The sequence below is a fragment of the Betta splendens genome, chromosome 3, assembly GCF_900634795.4.
Source record: "Betta splendens chromosome 3, fBetSpl5.4, whole genome shotgun sequence".
In the NCBI taxonomy this organism is placed as follows: Eukaryota; Metazoa; Chordata; class Actinopteri; order Anabantiformes; family Osphronemidae; genus Betta; species Betta splendens.
In genome coordinates, this window is record NC_040883.2 from 19,387,845 (window position 1) to 19,407,964 (window position 20,120).

Sequence of the window (20,120 nt, forward strand, 5' to 3'; positions counted from 1 at the left end):
AGTAGTCAAAATCAGTTTATGAATTCGGTTATTATAGCATTATCACAAAAATGTAACTCGGAATGTAATTCGGACAATATCTCCCCGGAATGGTCGTTCAAACGAGTTTCTATGGCGACTGTTAAGTTTTCCGAGTTACATGAAGGCACCACAGTGCCCTGTAACGCGTTCAACTTTGACCTTTGAATCACGTGTGGGGAATTCCACCTCTTATTATTAAGGCAAAGTTACAGCGTTACACCTAAAACTATCACCAATCACAACCTTTTCAGAGACTACAAACACAGCCGCGCTATCTAAATAGTAATAATTGCATGTAAACTTAATGTTGAACTAATTTTCCTGCTCTAGTGTTTGACACCAGTGATATCTGAGCAGTCTGAGCCTCATCTATTTTTGTTTCAGCTTCTGGGTGGGGTTGGACTGCTTACATTGCTGAATGATCGGACACAAACGTCGGTGTTAGATGGTTGCTTAGAGCATGTATTATCCTTTTTATAAATTATGCAGATTTGTTATCAGCTGCTTATTCACAAATTTTCATTTTGATTTGGTCCAGGTATGAACAGTATGATATTGTGATCTCACATGTCATGTTAATGTCATGTGTCATTTTTTGTTGCAGAATATTTAGTATATATTGTTAATGGCAGATTAGGGAATGCAATCTGACCTCTGTGGTGTACGTTTGTCCTCCTGCAGTAACTTTCCTCATTGAGATTAGCGGAGCCAGGCTGAAAGTAATTGCCGAGGATGCAAAGCACCAGGACATGAGCAGAGAATCAAGCAACATGGAGATCCACAGTGTGGTTTCATCCAGAGAAGGTAGGGCAGCTCCCAGATTTTCTGTCAACACCAACGAGTCCCTTCGCTTTGAGCCCTGTGAAGACAGCCCTCCATCTTCCACTGGTGCAGATGATGGTGATAATGATGACGTGTTCAATGAGGGGGGAACTCAGGTAGGGACCTTAGCGCAGCCTTTATTCCCTGGCATACGAGTCAAACATTTTTATGCGCTTTAAATCACTTTAAAGGCATCTTGGTCTAAATAGCAGCAAATATATGGTACCAGCATCCAATAAATGTAAGGAATAGTGAAAACACCCAAACATTTTATTTATATACCCCCAAAAAACACACTTGAGCAAAAAGTAAATGTGTGACTTTATTATTTTTTGCAGTGTGCAATCAACACAATTAGGAATCAATTGCAAGGAAAGATTGCTGAAATGGAAAACTTCGCCAGTCATCTGGAGGAAATCTTTCTCACAGTGGAGGTTAATATCCTGACAGTTTTAGTTTAGTGATACATTTGTTTTGAAATGTATTACTGAAACTACAATTTTTGTAACATTATATTAAGTTCATAGCCTTAGGATAAATATTTGTGTATCTTGTAAAGGGCCTGAACTTGTTTGTTTCATATTATTCCTGATGCATAGCAACCATGTACCTCTCTGACTGTGTTAATATATTATTGTGTAGGAGAATTTTGGGCGCCGGGAGCAGCACTTAGAGCAGCACTACAATGACGTGCTACAGGCGCTGTCTCAGAGATGTGACGACAGGTCGGCTGGACTGGAGGAGGAGAAGAAAAGTAAACTGGAAAGTCTGTACAATCAGCTGCTGGCTTGTGGTCAGGCACTGGACGCCTCCAAGGAGCTCATCGAGGCAGCTCAGGAAATCCACCGCTACCAGGACAAGAGGATTTTCCTGAAGGTTCCTAACTTGTCTGTCATTAGAATGTAAAGTTTACTGTTGTATGACAAAAACAAAAAAGATGTGCTATGTTCTTTGACCTATTTCCAGGCTGTTATGCCAGCCATTAGAAGGTAATTATGGTGATGTGCAGTGAGTGTGTCACATGGTGCAGTGCCTGCTGTGTTAAAAAAAAAGTCTTGATGGCACTGAACTAATATTGTATTTGTGCATTTGCCTGTTTGAGACAAGTTCCATATGTAATGGAATGGTGATTTGTTTTTAGGTGTAACTACACTGATATAGATGTTTAAGGAATTACAGCAGTCTTCATACACACAATAAAACCTGACATAATTCTAAATGATAGGATTGTCTTTAAAAAATAGCATATGCAATTTATCCTCATGCTTCTGTCAGTAGTCACATCGTCAAACAACACCAGTGTGTCCCCTCAAAGGGTTAAGGCTTATTAAGATAAACATCCAGGCTGTAAACAACATGTGCATGTGTTTTAGTCCACACACTATGCAGAGTGTTGAGATGCATGGTTTGACACTGGGCTGGAGAGTTATAATGACAACTGAGGACTAAAACTGGGCTGTTAAATCATTAACGTTCTTGGAAAAATGAGTGGTCTACAGTCTGGAGCACTCAGTTCAAACAAAAAAACTAACTCATTCGTTTATCCAGACTCTTGACGGATGATATGATGCAAGCTGTTTTACCTGAAACATGGTAATCCGAGCTTGTTTTTTTATTTCTTTCAATCTCTGATAGAATTGAGGACTTTGCAAAAGAGGAAACTGACTTCACATTATCCACACATCTTGAGTTCACCACACCTCTTGCTGACCTGTCGGATGTCAAAACTATGATGGACTCCATCAATGTCGTTCCAGGTTGGACTTCTTTTTTACCTGCCCTGTCTGTCAACTAACTCACATGTAATCAAAGGATTTTGTATAACCTATAATTGTATTTATTTACTTCTATAAGATTAGAAGGCCTTTAATTTTTAACAATCTTCAAGAATAGGTCCGGATAAAGAATCACCCACAGTCTACCTTTACTTACCTCTTTCACTCTCTCACAACAATGGTACCATATTTTAATAAAAATGTCTCCAATATGAATACAGCTCCATCTGCCCCAGTGATCAACCCACAGATGCCCAACTCTGCCACACAGACCTCCCTTCGTGTTTGCTGGAGCCTGTTCTCTGATGATACAGTGGAGTATTACGAGCTTTACTACAGACCTGTGCTAGAGGACACACTTGCAGACAGCACCAGTGCACCACATGGTAGAATAGAGATACTCTGGCTACACATTGATGCCAACACCATGTACTGTTGAAATATTTTTTTCTGGCATGGGAATCTTTGCTTTTGATGAAGGACACTAGTGACCAGTCTGCTTCCTTTTCAGTAAGCAAGGTGAAAGTGAAGGAGACCCACTGTACTGTGATAGACCTGCTGCCCAATGCCCAATATGAGCTTTGGGTGACTGCTACCAACACCACAGGCATAAGTCCGGCTAGTGAGAAAGCCCTATACATGACAGGTTGTAAATGACACGTTCCTGCAGCTAAATATGTTGCCAGTAAACTGTTGTTTTCCCGATGACCCCTAAAATTTGTCCGTGCATTCTGTAACTTAAATTCAAAATCTTGTCTTCCCAGTGCCATCGACTCCCGTCATCAAGCTCAGGGAGTGTAGCAGCTGTCCAGAGGCTGCCCTGGTCCGCTGGGAGTCAGGAAACACCAACCCAGTAGACTCTTACACTGTGGAGCTCAGTGCGATAGGAACGGATAGCTCCACGAGTGGTGTTACTGAGTAAGAACCTTATCATACAACTACGGTTAATTGTGGTTTCCAAGTTTTAACAAGCTTACGCATAATTAAATCAGATACTACATATGCAGTGGGTCAGCCACATTCATTTTGATTGAGCTGCCTTTTACAGCTTTGGATTCACTATAGCCAAAAACAACCAGCATTAGCGCATACCTGAAACTTTCAAGGCCCCTTCATTGTAGAGCAGCTGAATCAAAGCACTCTGTCCCAGAACATCTATTCTTAGCCTCAGCTCCTGCAGCTCTGGTGTCCTCAGTTGAAATGTTGTCCTTGCATTTGGGGTCATTTTCATTTTTACTTAGGTCACAATAAAGCCATTTCTTTGCACAGTGAAACCTTAATTGTCTTTTGGAGATGGGCCCACATATTTCAGTGTCCCAGTTCCCAATAATTTCAGATGTTGTTGGACTAATGGTTACTTCAAACAAATGATAATCCTAAACTTTTTATCAGGCCATGATTTGATATATTTTTACCAAAGTGATGAGACTTCTCTGCCATCGGGTCACCCTCTAGGTCAATAGTAGCTGTGCCCACCTGTCAGTGTCTGATCCAGCTGCAGGCAGGACAGCGTTACCTAATCTCTGTTAAAGCTGTCAACATTGGGGGGCAAAGCGACAGGAGTGAAGTCTTGACCATCTCTACAACAGGTCAGAATGATATGGGCACTTTTAGCTAGTGTTGGAACATACATTCACGATTTACCTAAGTAGAAATGCCAGTGAATAAAATGATCACATTACCTAGTACTTTGCATTTCAGAAAATGCAAAGTACTAGGCTCAAAAGTGAAAGTATTCCTGTAGTACAAGTCGTTCCTATAATTGTGACATCAAATGATCATGTTTCTATAAATAATATGATCCCAGAGGATTGCTTGAGTTGAGTACATGTTCCAGGTACGCTGTTCTACCTGATGGAGGAAACGGCCCATCCTTGTCTGTCCATGTCTGAAGATGGCTTCACCATGTTTTATGGAGATGAAGAATTGCCCATTAGTGCTATGGCCTTAGATGAGAATACTTTCACCAGGTAAAGTTGGCAACTTCTGAGGCGAGCACATATGCTTTGAAGAAAGATGTCATTCAATTAATCAATTAATTGTGTACAGATGTGTAGCTGTCTTGGGGGACCTGATTCCAGTGCGAGGAAGACATTACTGGGAAGTGGAGGTGGATGATGGAACAGAATATAGAATTGGCGTTGCTTATGAGGACACTGAGAGAAACTCGTACCTTGGAGCCAACAATACCTCCTGGTGCATGATGCACATTCTTAGTCCATCCAGGTACAAATTCCCTAAAATTACTCAAATGTATATTTCTCAGCCATTCCAATATTTAAATTAGTAAACTGATGCTGAGGGGGACTACTACTGGAGTTGGTGGTAACTGGGCAAAGTATTTTTAGCCACCTGAAAATGTTCCTTTTCCAAGCCCCCCCCAAAAGAACTATATTATATATTGAAGGCAGACATTGTCCAATGAATGTTTCTGTCAGCATTGCCATGACAACTCAACTTGGAACAAAAGCTAGTTGAATGATCTATGTCAATGACTTCTATTCTAGTTGTTTTCTTGGTGATTCTGCCTACACAGAAATTATCAATCACACGTCTTGTTTTCTTTAATCTGCAGCCATTTCAAATCCTGCAGCTCATTAAAACAGCTTCTCCTTCACAAGATAAATTGGCGTTTATATTTAGAAATCTTTTGGCGTACAGGTAATAACATGGCTCTTTTATCTCCAGGCACAAATATGAATTTCTGCACAACGGGTGGAGTCTCGACTTGAGAATAACAGTGAATCCAGTTAGAATAGGAGTGGCACTGGACTACGACAGGGGGACTCTGTCCTTCTTCAACGTGGATCTGGCGCAACATCTACACACTTTTAACTGTCATTTCCAAAACTATGTCTACCCCTGCTTCAGTCTAGACAACCCAGGAGCTCTTACGGTACACAATGGCATAGAGGCCCCCAGATACATATTTATCTGAGAATAAGCACCAGATTTTGTAGTCTGTATCTGTCAACCTCAGCAATATAAAAAATGTCTAGGATTCCAAGAGGAGGTGTTTCTGGTTTTTATTATAGTATTCCATGGGAACAGGCATACACCATTTTCCAAGATAAGAAAATGTTTCACTGAATTTTACAACATGTATTCAAATCATCAATGAATGCAGCAGACCAAGTGTTGGATTTCAAATAAAACGAAAGTGAGCCTTTTATCATTAACAAAAATGATGCACCAGGGAAAAAAAATACTCCTGGGGGAGAAATTTTTAAATAAAAAGTCTTATTTGCCTTTAAAAAAAAAAAAAAAGAAAAGAAAAAAAATCCATTGTAGTGACTACCACACTGTTAAAATGGTCCAAGACGTGCTTTGCCTTTCTCGACCTATCCTGATGAATAGTGGCCTTAGTTAAAATGCTCAGCCACTTAGAAGGTTGGCAATGAATTTTTGGAGGAAAAAAAAAAATCAAATTAATTACAAACACAAACAATGAACTTGTTGACACACTAGCAACACTTACATGTGCTATATAGGTGGGCATGTATTTAAATATGCCTTGAAACTAAAACCAACAGTTTTACAATCAGTGTAGTAGGGATTATAGAAATCCACTCAGATGCATAAAACCAAAATTAAAATGAAATGTGGTTTTAAAGGCTTTCAATAAAATGACTTCAGTATTACACATACAAAACCACTGTTGACCCAGCAGTGTGTAAAGACTGGTCACCTTAAAGTCCTTACATCGACAAATTTTTTGGAAACTGAAAATCTGTCAAATTTAAGCAGGGGGAAAAAAAGTTTAATTCAAGAACAGTTTAAAAACCAACAACAAGAGGTTGCTTTTTCTTTTTTGGGGGGTGGGGAGGGCGGTGGATTTTGGGTCTGAGACCCATGTTGATGTGCTGAATGTAGACCTTGGGTCTGCAGGTATCCTGGACAATAAGGAAAGGGAAGGGCAGGTGTTAGGAGTCATGTCTTACTGCTGTGTGGCCTGTCCTCCTCTTCATCGGACGAATCTCCTCCATAGGGCACTAGCCATGATGCATCCTCAACTTTAGACTTCTTGCATTCCACCTCTTGAAAACCTGTGAGGACATAATTAAAACAGAGAGAAAAACAGAAAGTGGGGGACATAGAGGAGAGGGGAGAGAGACAAAGCAAGAGAAGAAAACAAAATGGAAACCCATTGAGGAGCCCCATGTTAGCGGTGGTTTTTGAGTTGGTTTGATCCACGGCCAAGGGAGGGAAGATATCAAATGAAACGGCAGCACAGCACACATCCAAAACAGGCAGGTCCAGGAACACATGTTGAGAGAGAAAACAAGGAAAAGACAAAAAAAAAAAAACACATATACAAGAAGAAGATGTTAGTGAGTTCTACCAATGGATATATGCACACAGGTCTCCACTCCATTCCTCCATGAGGGAAGATGCCATTTCATGTGACAGGCAACTCCACAGACGAAATTGTTTAAGTATTCACAATATCAGAATGATTTGGGGGGCGGGGGGGGGGGGAGAGAGAAACAAAAGTGCATACCCACTGACGCGGTGGTGCTGTTAACAGTGGCTGGATCATCATCTGTCATCCCATGTCTCTGCCTTTTGCGTACAGCAGGAGCAGCAGCAACAGAAGGAGGTAGCGGTGGTGGCGGCATCAGAAACCTGGTCAGAGAAACATCATTATGTACAGTTCATAAAACATAATAGCCAAAGGCAATTAAACCTATTCACGGACCTTTCCACTACTGTTTCCTCACTAGAGGTGGGAAGTGCAGGCTCCAGATATGCAGGGCTCTCTGGTGAATGGCTGTCAGGCTACACAGGAAAGAAGAAGAAAAAAAAAAAGTGGTAAACTATAGAAATGTCAGAAAGCATGTGATTTGGGAAGTCAAAAGTTAAAAAAAAAAAAAAGTTAAAAAAAAGTGTCCTCATATTTTTTACTACATATTCACTACGCTGCTTGCTCTTTTAAAAAAAATAAAAATAAAAAAAATCAAGCAATGATGGCATAAAATGTAGGCATTACTGTTCTGGTATGGTCTGCAGCCAACGACCAGTATCTTTTGGTAATATGTATGCCTTTTCCAGCTAACCTGGTCTTCCTTAGCACCTTCCTGGAAATGACGTTTTGGGCTTTCCGAGTCATTTATGGATCCTTCAGGTTCCGTGGACTCACTGCTGTCAGGATCCTTGGACAGAACAAACCAACAGATACACATTGATCCTGCACCAGGGTTTTTGAAAAACTAAAATTGCTTTAAAGCTGTTGACAACTTTCAAATGTCCCAATCTCATGTCAAAGGTCAGGGTGCCAACTGTGTGTGTGTAGAAGTTATGGGAGACTCTTAAGCAACAATCTTCTATCTACTACACATTAGAGTCATCCAAGGATAAAATTAGCTTGTAGGCAGGATCCGCATAACAGAGCACTAGTTTGACTACCTTCCTTGCTTGCCCTGCTGTATGGATCCTTCAAGAGTCACACCTAAAATAACAAAATGACATCATTCAGTAATTACCTGAACAAGATAGGGATGTGATTTCCTTGGACACACTGGATACTGAACCATTGCCTGAGAAGATGGAGGGTTTGTCGACATGTTAGAATGACTTGGGGGACCATTTGCATTACTCCAATAACCACCGTCTCCTGGGTACGCTGAATAGCCGCCAGCGTAACCATTTGCTGGGTAGTTATACCAGGATCCCTGGCTAGAGTAATTGCTATTAGGTGGAAATCCATGTGCTGCGTATGCTGCAATAAAAGTATAGAATGTGGAGTTAATGGCATAAATCATGTAAATTAATAACAGGGTGCTACAACTATTTTCGACCCACTAAAGATGTCAAGGGTGGATTAATTACAACAACAATGCAGGCAGTTGATGTTTTGTCTCTTGGCAGGGTATTGCTAGTTTAGTTACAAGACTTAAAAGAATACTTACGCTGTGTGGAGCCCGTGGCTGTGTACGTGGACACCAACTTGGCATGTTCAGCCCTCACCTGAAAAAAGATAATCTTTAGAAAGCTAGATTCAAATCTGCAAAGGACAGTGATTTATACTTAGGAAGGCTTGTTTTGTGGGTAGGTGCAGAGCACTCAGAACCTATGTCTGGAGATCAGGCGGTTCACACTACCACTTTCACTTTTGGAGGTGGGTATCAGTGAAAACCATTTGCTTTAATAGTTTCACCTTCTTATACCTCCGTTTGGACTTGTTTAACTTTAAAGGGCTATTCACAAGGACAATTTGTCATACTTACAGTTTCCAGTAGGCTCTCCGTTAGTTTCTTCGCTGCCTCCAAACCAGTTGCATTTGGGTGGCTGCAAAACAAGTGACCAAAACAAGAATGAACATAAGCCAACTATGGTAACTAGAGAGGGAAAAAAAATCTATTATTTAACAATTAAGAGAAAATCAGGGCTTTCAGCAAAAACTAAATTGATTTAAATACATATTTCTAAACCAACAAAAAGTGTAGTAATTCGATAAACAGTAGTTCTATACAGATCTATTGTTTATATTATGTGCAGTATTATTTAGTCTTGTCCAGACTGTCAGTTGTCAGCTCATATTACTTATTTGCCATCAGCACATTCATGTGAAAAAAATTAATTTAAATCCCAAATTTATTAGTCTGCGAAATGAGTGTTCTAAACATACCTGATATAGACATAAAGAGGCTCAAAAGACTCTCGTTTAGAAGCCTGTTCAACGTAGCCAGAACCTTTTCCCCTGAGGAAGACACGAGCACCAGTTTCGGTCTGGATGTGACTCAGGTAGGAGCCTGCTGGGCCCTCAACCTTTTCTTTTACATTGAACAAAGGCAACGCTTGGTCCAGACCCACAAATATCTTTGTATGCACAAAACTCTGAGGGTGAGACAAAGCATGCAAGTTAATAAAATGCTTCTTTATTGAAAACTACAGTGGTAAAATAAGAAGCAGACTTTGTAAGCAGATGCAGTGATCCATGGCTTTTCTCTGTAAACCAGGGATGTTCTCTCTGCAACTTTATTTGGGAGGTGGGTATCAGTAAAAGCAACAGAGTCTCCAATTGCCTCACTTTCTTTACCTCCACTTGATAAATCTAGACCCCGAACAGGTTGAGGGATCTGGACTTGGTCGAAAATGATTCCCTCATTTATTCACTACTATGGACATTATATCCACATGCTTGTCATCTAAGTAGCAAACACTGTATCAGTATAGTATAGTGAAATACTTTGAATAGCTGAAGATACACTTTAAAATCACGCCACCTTTATCCTGTGAAAATATGTCTAGGCTTCATTAGGTTTCTTTTTCCTGAACAGCTTAAAGTTTAGGACTCATGCCCAAATCTTACCCCTGTATGTGGCGCTGCAGGCCGATGTCCCTGGCCTGGAACTGTGCTGGTGATAGGCATACGGGGCACAGGTGAAGGAACAACGGGCCGAGGAGGCTGAGGGTAGAGTGTAAGTGGGGGCATTATAGGAACCTGTTGTCCTCCCGATGCTGCAGAGGCCCTCAACACATCCTCAGAAATTATCTCCTTTATCCTCATCACGGCCTCTAAAGTAGTAAAATGTAAACAGTGTCTTTCAGACATCAAGTGTTCAACTTCTGTTAAAAAGGTTACAGTACAAAAGTTGCACCATTCATACTAGTTCATACTAAAAAAAAAAAAAAAAAAAAAAAAAAAAAAGGCTACTTACTATTGACCTCGTCTTGAGTCTTTCCCTGGACATGCAAATACAGAGGTATTTGTCTAAAAGACAGCAAATCAGATTTATCATGGACAACACAAAACTTCAAGCTAATGTTGAACTTTACATTTAGTATTATGGAATAACAAGTGACCGATTGCTTTATTTGCTGGTTTTTGATTCTTTACATTATGTCAAAACATTGACATTTTCTTATTATTTTAAATGTTTATTGGAGTGTCAGGGCAGAACATAACCAGAAGCTCCCATCTGATCTAAGCATCATGTACTAGAGTATCTAGTATAAAAAAAATCATTTTTGGATAGCATTAGTGTTTGAACTACAGTTTTAGCCACTCTTCAGTAACATGCAAGTTCACTTTCACAAACTATTTTTTTCTCTGAAGGATCATATGCACTGTACAGGCTGCTATGAACAAGCAGCACCACAGTAAATCATGCAAGTTAGGAGTTTAATAAAGGTATGACTAGATCTTGACTCAGTTTATCTGCACCAATACTGATTTGGCATGTTTACAATTATCTCGCTAATAGACCACCTCTAACAATTACTATGGATACCATGTGGCATCAAAACTGATGTCCAAGTACACATTTTGTCCAGAAGGAAAGACTATAAAAATCTTACCGTCCTTTGTCCTTCTCAGTGTCATTCATGTAGTGACCTTTCGTTGAGACAACAGCTCCACTGACCTGTCGAATCTGAAAAAGATGAGGAGTTTGATATTTAAAGCAGCCTGTGATGTTTTTTCACTTTTTTTTAAACTAGCACTGTGAGTTACTCTTAATACACCCATTAAAAATCAACCTTACCTCCTCCTGTGTTTTGCCTTTTGTAAGAAGGTCCCTGCAATTCAACGGTACATCATTTATGTCAACCTCTGTGACCACCATCTCTTCGGTTGCAGCTGGCACAGGCACACTATGAGGTGTCTAAAAGAGTAAGAGTCCAAATGAATTGAAATCCTCTAATGATTCCATAATCAAGGTATATAATACAACATTATGAATGCTGTGTGTACCTTTGCAAGTAATGGTGGAGGTGTTAACAGCTTTCCTTTGGCCATTAACATGGCATTTATTTTAGCAGCCATGGCTGCAGCCATTTCAACTCCTCCTGACTTTTCTCCCATTTGTGGTGGCTGCGTACTGTTTGGACTGGCAGTGCTGATGACTCCTGATAAAGGGACAGCTGCATTTTCACAAATCCTTTGTTGCCTTACATCTACAGTCTGTTTAGGCTGGGCTGGCTGATCCCATCTGCTGGATAGGCACCTAAGAATCACAAATGTCAACGTAAACATTTGAATAAAATTTAATTTTACCATTTTAAGACAAGCAAAGTGAAATAAACTTTTCCATATTCCATGAGATTATTTCAGTTTTAAGATGAAACATCTATAAGAAAAACTTAAAGAAAGCATGTTTATCCAAGTTAGTTATCCATATAACTTGACCCGCGTGGTCTACAAAATAAAGATCTATTTACTGTGTTCTTGTTTATTCGAATGATAAAGTCAAACACTTCATGAAAAAGCGATTATTTCAAGCAAAGCTCTTAAACAGCCAACGCCTCATTCGAGAACTCTTATTCTTAAAAAATAACGACAACATTAACACATTGAGCATTACGTGCTAAAACAGCGTTGGATGACTTTAAACGATACGTATGATATCGCGATATCGTATTGCGAATACCAAACCAGTGCAAGCTAAATTGGCAAGTTTGGGTCACATTTTAAGACGTTTCTACTGAATTATCGTCCGTAGTAAATGCTAAATTGTTTATTAATGTGGTGTTGGAATAATCCGAGAAAAAAAAACTCGAAATAACCGATTTGATCTCACTTTAATCACTTAAACAAAAGACCACGAGTACGTATGCTAACTAGCCTCTGAGATTATGTCACAGTTAGCTGTTAGCCAACGCATTCAACTGAACAAGCACTGTGGCTAACATTAGTTTAGCTGGCTAACCTGCTATTGTAGCTCGTGTAAGAGTACTCCAGTTCATGTTGTAGAAAATACCAACGTAACTGATACTTACGCAGTTTGCCTAGTCATCCCCGAAGACATAGCACGACTCCAATAAACCTGAAATGTAAAAAACTCAAACCGTTTCTAATTTGGTTTACGCCGGACAACAGAAGCCATAGAGCTGCTCTCAGACGTCGTCGACTTCTTTTAACGACTTGTCGCAAAGTCTTATAGCGGAAGCTGAACTCCGCGTGTGACGTAACACTTCGCTTCTGTTTTTTATTCGCAAGACGTAACATTCACTTTGGTTTTGTAAACTTAATGTAAACCAGACTATTAGCCTTCTTGTAAAGAAATGGCACCTAAAATGTACGCTGAACATTAGGGTAATGATACATAGTGCTCGATAAGTGTAAGCTTCAAGCTTTGATTATGGTGAGTCGCATCTACTTATACGCAATATACTGTTTTGTTGTAACAAAACAAAGCAGCAAAACAACACCCACGAAGAAGTCACATGCTGTGTGTGATTGATGTCATGTTGCTGAGTGGGCACATTTTACATGAAAATAACAATGAATAGTAACTTTATAAATGTACTATATGCAAAAGCTGTAGATTACTCCATTATCTGAACGTTATGTGGTTCAAGTTTTTAAGACTTTTGTTATTGATGTTGATGATGAACAATAAAGGGAACATGTCTTCACAGTTTTTCAATTTGGATTCAGCATTGCTTTACCAGAGTTAATAAAGTGATCTAACCAAAGGTATATTGTCCTTGAAATGATAAATAATCAGTCAACTAAAGAGATGAACGTTCCTGTCCCCACCTGATTTGTTCAATGTTCAATCTCAGTATTAAATTAAACCAATTTCATCTGATTTTCTAATGTATGTTTTGATAGTAGATACAGTAGATGTCCAGGGTCTGAGCCAGCCAAATCTAGTTGTAGTTGCAGAGTCACATTCTTGGTTTAGATAACAGAAAGCAGGCAAATAGTCCAACAGACACCAACAGGGCAAATATTCAATACATAGCAAAAGCCATAACGCAAGCTAATAAAGAATCACAGTATGGCAGATAAAATGAATGCATGAATGAGGTGACAGAAATTCATGTGCAACCATATAACTGATATTATTTTATTATTCATTGAATAGTTTCTAATTTTAATCCGTGCCTTCAGACCAAGATATGAATCAGAAGGAATAAAAAACAAATCCCCTGATCGAGTGAACAATTCTGTCATTAGAGAGAAACAAAAATAACAGAGGTCAATACATCTTGTTAACCATCATTTGCTTAGCTGTTATGGCATTTATATACTGTTTAAGGACAAAATATTCTTATTAAGCAACAATGTTTAACATATATTAGTATCCTAATCTGAAACCATGGTTCTGTGCATAAAGGTGTCGGACAAGTGGCCAAAGTAGAATGGTGTCTGATTAAAAAAAAAACTAACTAAACAAAACAAAACAAAGTAAATGCAAGCTTCCCTCTAGGAGACTGTTTAACGACAGTGATAGACAACTCTGCGATCCACATCATTCTTAACCATTTACTGTAGTTCTCTGTCTACATGCTCCGTGTGGCCATCCAAATCACAAGTATTCAGATAGCTAGAATGGTTGATCTCATTTGCTGCAAATCCAGTGTAAAATTCATTGTCTATAAAAATATCGAGATTTACTTGAACATAACCTTCTGACTATGTTATAATAAAAACTCCAGATGTCTGTTGCAGTTGCACAGTGGGATGTACTGTATAAATATTGTATAAAATAAGGCAGTCTTTTCAGTAGGATAAACCAGATACAAAAATTTCTGGGAGGAAAAAAATTTCAAGTCCAAAATGTTTTTTTCACATATTTCTGCTGTTGTCAAATGCCAAGCGGTTTACAGCAACAAACCAAGAGTTAGGGACTGTTGCAACAATTAATACACCCACACACACGCACACGCATAAACTCCTGATGATCAACGATAACAGCTTATTCTCCAATGCAACAGCCCATCCCTGGACAAATCACTGAGACGTAGACATTTATAATATTGTTTACAGTGCAATACAAAAGTGTTCATTCAAACTGGTGCTGCATTTCTGATATGAAAATAAACGTGTAATATGGTGCTTCTAATGAATAATAATTCTTCGAGAGTTGCAGTATTTGTTTTCATCAACTTTGGCTTTTCTCTCTCTCTTTAAATTAATTGTTGTTTTTATTTAACTAATTCATTTATTTATTCTGTAATAGAAAATATGGAACATACCAAATATTTTGCATACCAAATCACTTGTAATTAGTTATCTATGATCATGATATTAAGGATTTATATCTTTTAGCATTGGCCTAAATAAAGGACCCACTCCCAGATGCAAATAACAAAGCATGCCCCTACCGCATGACTTTTGTGACAGCTATGTGTCAAGTTGGATGTGTTTCTGATGGACTAACGAAAATATTGCCAAGAACAAACAAAGAAAAAAAATACCCCAAAACAGTGAATTATTCTTTCATAACGTGACCTCCATGGGCCGAAGGAGCAGTCTTGCTTTGTGTGGAGCACAGGGCTGGAGGTCTAAGGTGATGATGTTGACCTTACACATTCATATCCAGACCACTCTTCGATCCATTACTCTAGTGTTTTTCACTTCAGTAGAAAAAAACAGTTTTTACCAAACCAGCAACTTCAGGCAAACAGGAAAGCCAGTGTGGCGATGAGGGGATGGCTGCTTTGCCAGGAGGCATGTGAGGACTCTCTCTCAGTCATATCAATCTACCAGCTACACAGAAATTGCCTGGGAGGCACAAGAAGTTTATAAGGATCACGTGTGTTCATGTCTGCTTGTCACAATCTTTATCAGCCAGGAGTGTTTTCTGCTGTAACTGCCCGTTGGGAAGTCCTTCTGTGGTTTCTCCATCTACGGACATGTGGATGCTTGGCTTGCTACAGAAGCAGGAGAGTGAAGGCGAGGAGGGCCTTTGGCTGGTTGGGCTGCTAGAGAGTGAGGAGACAACCCAGCAGAAGGGGGGACTACAGATTCGCAGGACCAAACCCTGCAGCAGCTACTCTGGAGGCGGCCGCAGGCTGTGCAGCTTCCTCTCATCCAGGCTTTTCCAGTACTTGAAATTGTTGTCCAAGTGCTGCATAAGATTAGGAAGGTCTGCAAAAGCTGGTGAGAACACAATAAAAGGTAGAGGTTAACAGAACATACTGAAGTCGTATGTTGTTACGTTCACAGATGTGTACAAATTCAGATAAAAAAGCATTTTTAAATTAAATTTCAATAGTTCCGTTTCTAATTTGACTGTTGCATTAATTGTGATACTCAGTAAGGATGTTTGTCATCACACACTGTTTCCTAACCCTCAATGACCCTAATAATTAAATTAAAATAAACTTATATTCTATGTTCTGTTTATGTGCAGACTAACATCAATATACTCTACATATGTGTAGTGTTTGCATGGTGATGAGCAGTCTTACCATCCCATGCATCAAACATGTCTGTTATAAAGTAGTCTATAAAGGAAATCTGGGACTTTGGGATGCTACACGTGTTTCTGTCAAACACAGGCATGACCACCGGTAGACCTTGTCTCTTCTCTTCATCTGTCTGCAACGAAGACAACGCCAGTAAATACACACGTCGCGCCAAACAGCGTGCGGTCTGGAGAACTGTTTCCGCACACGTGTTGTTTAAGTACACAGTACCTGTGCAAAATATTCTTCTGAAATGCGTCCAGCCCATTCTATACAGAGCTCCTGAGGCCTACATGGATTGGAGATGTCTGCGCACTTAATCAGCATTCGCTTCACAAGAATGCGATTCTCAGGGGTTGTCAGCACGCTTTTGACAGACTCTTCATCATTGTTTCCCTTGGGGGGGGGACACATGTTAGACCAAAGAAAACTCTTGTAAATACTGTACTAGCAGCAACATACAGCTGAATATCTTTAAAAAAACATCAAACAACTAAAAACTATTTATCAAGCAAAATACAGTAGGTTAAAATTATAAGGCTTCAGTTTTTTCAAAAAGAAGAGGATCTGTATTTGGTTTGTGTTCATTAGAAGTTACACATACATGTAAAAGACCACACCATGTTCAGATGGTCACATGATTACAGTAGCAGGCTAGCATGTGCTTAAGCAAGAGTTGCAGAAGGTAGTTTGGTTTTATTCTAGACCTTTAATTCTTAAGATTATTTCCTTCTTTTAGTTTTAGTTTTAGTTTTATTGGAAGTCTTCCAATAAACTAGACCTTCGAAGTATTTATAATATCCTTTATTTTGTTGATTAAGCATTACAAGTTAAGCCACACAGCTGAATGCACAGTGCACATAAACTATCACATTTTAAAAGGGAAAGTATTCTATTCAATCAGGAACAATCAGCACTCAAATAATTTATTCTTGTCCTCCCTGGCTTTAAAGGCAACTGGACTTTTTAAAGCCCATGTTGAGCATTCCACACACAGATGAGAAAGTTGTTACCAAGTTGTAAAATTCTCTCCCTCCAATGATACTGTCTCTGCACAGGCAACAACAGTTCCCTGAACCCATATAATTATCTGCCATGATCCTAAAGGGTTGTGTTCTGGAAGTGGATTCTGTGACACATTGTGAAGATTTGAATCTCATGTCTGGATGATCGCGTGACCTCTTGACACACAACACTGATATATTTTTAAACTGCTACAATCAGAATTCCAAACAGGTGTCAAACATAATAAACGTTTAGAACCGCTCTCACCCCATTCTCCTCTAGAGCAGCCAGCGGTTTGTTGATGCTGTTGACAAATTTGTTGACATGTTCAAAGTGTTTTGTCATCTCTGTTGCGAGCACCATGTCAATGATGGCCTGTCGTAGTGTTCGATATTCATTCCTAGAAACAGGCAGACAAGGACAGAGAACGTGAAGAAGAGACAAGCAGCATCAGGAAAGATCCAACAGATGAGAGGCAAAGAGAAACACAGAGAGAGATGACATTTTGATCACATTACTACACACTCAGCACTGATTCACTGGGCAACATACAGTACTTCACTTTTTTGTGATACTTGTGATCATAAACTATATCTGATTTTTGTATAACTATGATATTCATCATTAAACATAATCACACCACACATCAAATTCATCATTAAACATAATCACACAAAAATATCTTCAGAAATTAAATAGATTTTCAAGTCTTTAGTTATAAAAGTGGCTTTCCTAATGCAAACAAATCAACAATGACTAAAATGAAAGATTAGGTTTTGAATTAATATTCAGATTATTAATTGATAGAGTGCAATTACCCAAATTATACAAAAGTCTGCAATTTCTTAGATCAAATAAAATACACAGTATAACTCTTATAAAATGTAATTAAATCACTACTCAAAACTGTCAGACAGTGATGTAAAAACATACTGCACATATAGCATTGAACGTCTTCACGTTCAATGCTCAAATGTTATTTATTGGTATTTCAGATTTTTGACAACAAAAAACAGCATCCACTGTTCTGTATTTATTGATTCTATCATCTTTAGTCTGGGGCACAAGACGCGAACAGTCAGCGAATGACCTGTCGTTTGTGTGATGGATCTCATACCTTTCAATGTTCTTGAAGATGTTGCACTTATCATCCCTTGTGGTGATCTGGAAGGCGAGTGCTGCATGGTGGCTCTCCAGCACCGCTGTGTCATTGTAGAGGATGGCCAGCTCGCTTCCTGCGTTGCACAGGAAGCTGTTGGTGCGGCCTGGGTGGTCCACATCGTGCACGGTAGCAGCGATCAGCGCCGCCACCTCGTCTATGGGATCCAAACTTTGCTGTCGGGTTAAATGACAAGAAAACCAGATGCTTCCATATGATTGTTGCCGATTGAGGAAAAAATCTGGAATTTTATTCAAGGTCGTATCAAAATAAAGTCGTTTAGAGCGAAATGAAAATGTTCCTTTAGGATCACAGCACTAATGTGACAGACTTGGGCAGATATAAACACAAGACAACACCTTTAAAAAAAAAAAAAAAAGAAAGAAATCACAGCTTCAGACTTAATGTAAGCAGAGGTCAAAGCTTCAAAAAACTGTTGTGGCATTCTTTATTATTCCATTATGTGACGTGCATTCAGTTTAGCTCGCAGCTTTAATCAAGAGACAGCACTGAACTGTGCAGGACGGTTAATGGTCACCTTAATTTTGCTGCATGTAAAAGATATCCATTACTCTGAGAACCAGGACAAAATGCCAGTGTGTGAGACAAACACTGATTCTGTATAGTAAAAATCTTTAAGAAGAACACAGGACGTAAACATAAACAAAGAAAAGTAACAGTGGACAGGTCACCATTGTGAAGTCTATTGCCAAATACACCTGCATTGAAAGGATTTATTAACCTTTGATGACATAACTGTTACAGTTCACTGGATAAACCAATGAAAGATGCCTCCACTGGGCTCAGAAATAGATAGTCTGTTAATCAGCTTAGCCAGTTCATGTCCTCAAACAGTTACTGAAATACTGACACATTTGGACAAAACTGTGACTTTCTAGGATTAACGTGAGCTCACATGGACGTCAACACTGAGCAGGAAGCTGCAGCTGAAAACCCCAAAGTGGAGATACTGTGTCGGGTCTCACAACAAATCTGTGGTGAATACATCGAAAAGGACAGGATGCAACATGTGCCAAACCTATAACAAATTCTTTGTTCGCTTACCTTTACCCTCTCTTTACAGAGAAAATATGCTGTCGCGTGTAGGACATCAGCTGCATGAGAAGAGTTATGGTAGGAGTTACTAGAGTGGTAGTTAGCTTCAATCACTTGTAGCCAGGAGCGCAGTGTGGCCTCAGGGCAGTTTAGAAACTCGCACACCCCGAAGCGGGAGAAGATCTTCAGGCCCAAGTAAGTCAAAGGCCTGCAGGAGGATTCAGTAGGGTTGTTTAACACACACTCACTGCACACACAAATTATAAATAAAACACAATCCCCTTTTGCTGAGATGCTGCCTCACCTCTTCATAGTTGCAGCCTCCAAGTTGAAGATGTCAAAGTCCCATGAATCCTCGTTCTCCATGGTCTGGGCGATACGAGGCGGGATGTCGTTCAATGACAGAGGAGTTGTCAGGTGACTGGGGATGTGATGGGGGTCTGTGAGAAAAGAAAGCACTGTTAGGTATTTGGATGAAGAGGAACAGGCCAAAAGGTATTGTTCAAAACATTTAGACCAACTAACAGACAAACAATACATTTGTAAAACTGTAAAATGCCTTACACACTCACGTTTTGTAGAGAATATGTATTCATTCCCTGACAATCTGCGCAAACCATCCTGTGAACGAGATGAACAAACGTCTGCAACTGCACTTCAATTCAATTTCATCATTCAGCCACATGAGGAATTCAGTTCAGAGTGAGCTGTACAGACCCTCACAAAAAACAGGACAGATTGTTCAAATTAAGCCAAGATTCAGGACATGTTGGCCTCTAACGTTTCACATGTCTGTAAAATATGGCATGGCAGTACTAGTCCTGATATGAAACGTTTAAATATAAAACCCCTGAAAATTAAACACTGAAGACTCTACCTCTAACAGGAAAGAGACACATGCTCATCTTTGACCCAAGCATTGTCTCAAGGTGCTGCTGTCTCTGTACAGACTAGCTATTTTAAGCCTCTCTCCCCAATAAGATGACAGCTCGTCTCTTAATTTGAAATTGGTTTTCCGAGCGCAGACCTAACACACCTCTTCCTAAGCAGGAAAATCAAGGCCAAGAAGATACAAATGCAGCCAGGCCCCTCAAAAGCAAATATGGCTCAACTAACCTCCTAGTCACTCCAAACCTCCC

At 39.5% G+C, this 20,120-nt stretch overlaps 3 protein-coding genes across 6 annotated transcripts in view; 1 reads left to right on the top strand and 2 right to left on the bottom strand.

Moving 5' to 3' along the window:
- Positions 1 to 278: 278 nt before the first annotated feature.
- LOC114851786 (fibronectin type III and SPRY domain-containing protein 2) lies at positions 279 to 5,625 on the top strand. 3 transcript variants are annotated; one of them, XM_029143489.3, is made up of 13 exons: positions 279 to 303; positions 703 to 959; positions 1,182 to 1,277; positions 1,486 to 1,719; positions 1,810 to 1,832; positions 2,479 to 2,600; positions 2,840 to 3,004; positions 3,130 to 3,264; positions 3,383 to 3,536; positions 4,074 to 4,207; positions 4,456 to 4,588; positions 4,668 to 4,844; positions 5,307 to 5,625. In XM_029143489.3, the coding sequence occupies exons 2-13, from the start codon at positions 771 to 773 to the stop codon at positions 5,554 to 5,556; spliced, it is 1,812 nt and encodes a 603-aa protein (XP_028999322.1). In that variant the 5' UTR covers positions 279 to 303; positions 703 to 770; the 3' UTR covers positions 5,557 to 5,625. The 3 variants fall into 3 exon arrangements, with proteins under 3 accessions (XP_028999322.1, XP_055363535.1, XP_028999321.1); XM_055507560.1 differs by lacking the exon at positions 279 to 303 and adding an exon at positions 312 to 559 and having other exon boundaries at positions 703 to 1,084; XM_029143488.3 differs by lacking the exon at positions 279 to 303 and adding an exon at positions 312 to 559.
- Positions 5,626 to 5,627: 2 nt separating this feature from the next.
- LOC114851787 (KH homology domain-containing protein 4-like) lies at positions 5,628 to 12,501 on the bottom strand. Its single transcript, XM_029143490.3, has 14 exons — positions 12,339 to 12,501; positions 11,314 to 11,566; positions 11,105 to 11,224; positions 10,920 to 10,993; positions 10,280 to 10,332; positions 9,931 to 10,136; positions 9,247 to 9,455; positions 8,846 to 8,906; positions 8,528 to 8,585; positions 8,102 to 8,337; positions 7,676 to 7,771; positions 7,318 to 7,397; positions 7,120 to 7,244; positions 5,628 to 6,664 (listed from the first exon to the last, which is right to left on the bottom strand). Exons 1-14 carry the CDS (start codon positions 12,365 to 12,367, stop codon positions 6,549 to 6,551), a joined length of 1,716 nt encoding a protein of 571 aa, XP_028999323.1. The 5' UTR covers positions 12,368 to 12,501; the 3' UTR covers positions 5,628 to 6,548.
- An 899-nt stretch (positions 12,502 to 13,400) lies between these two features.
- The window catches only part of pde8a (phosphodiesterase 8A), a 30,791-nt gene continuing 24,071 nt past the window's right edge, over positions 13,401 to 20,120 (bottom strand). For both annotated transcript variants that reach the window (XM_029143486.3, XM_029143485.3), the window contains 8 exons: positions 19,554 to 19,602; positions 19,286 to 19,421; positions 18,991 to 19,189; positions 17,884 to 18,101; positions 17,034 to 17,166; positions 15,993 to 16,157; positions 15,765 to 15,894; positions 13,401 to 15,450 (listed from right to left, as the gene is read on the bottom strand). In XM_029143486.3, coding sequence (XP_028999319.1) covers positions 15,344 to 15,450; positions 15,765 to 15,894; positions 15,993 to 16,157; positions 17,034 to 17,166; positions 17,884 to 18,101; positions 18,991 to 19,189; positions 19,286 to 19,421; positions 19,554 to 19,602 — 1,137 coding nt within the window. In that variant the 3' untranslated portion in view covers positions 13,401 to 15,343. The remainder of the gene's footprint in view (positions 15,451 to 15,764; positions 15,895 to 15,992; positions 16,158 to 17,033; positions 17,167 to 17,883; positions 18,102 to 18,990; positions 19,190 to 19,285; positions 19,422 to 19,553; positions 19,603 to 20,120) is intronic.

Coding starts and splice junctions, on each gene's coding strand:
- LOC114851786 (XM_029143489.3), top strand. CDS start 771: ATGAGCAGAGAATCAAGCAACATGGAGATCCACAGTGTGGTTTCATCC. Junction 1,278..1,485: donor AAATCTTTCTCACAGTGGAG/GTTAATATCCTG, acceptor ATTATTGTGTAG/GAGAATTTTGGGCGCCGGGA. Junction 4,589..4,667: donor GATGAGAATACTTTCACCAG/GTAAAGTTGGCA, acceptor AATTGTGTACAG/ATGTGTAGCTGTCTTGGGGG.
- LOC114851787 (XM_029143490.3), bottom strand. CDS start 12,367: ATGTCTTCGGGGATGACTAGGCAAACTGC. Junction 11,225..11,313: donor CTCCACCATTACTTGCAAAG/GTACACACAGCA, acceptor TTACTCTTTTAG/ACACCTCATAGTGTGCCTGT. Junction 7,772..8,101: donor CACATCCCTATCTTGTTCAG/GTAATTACTGAA, acceptor GTTCTGTCCAAG/GATCCTGACAGCAGTGAGTC.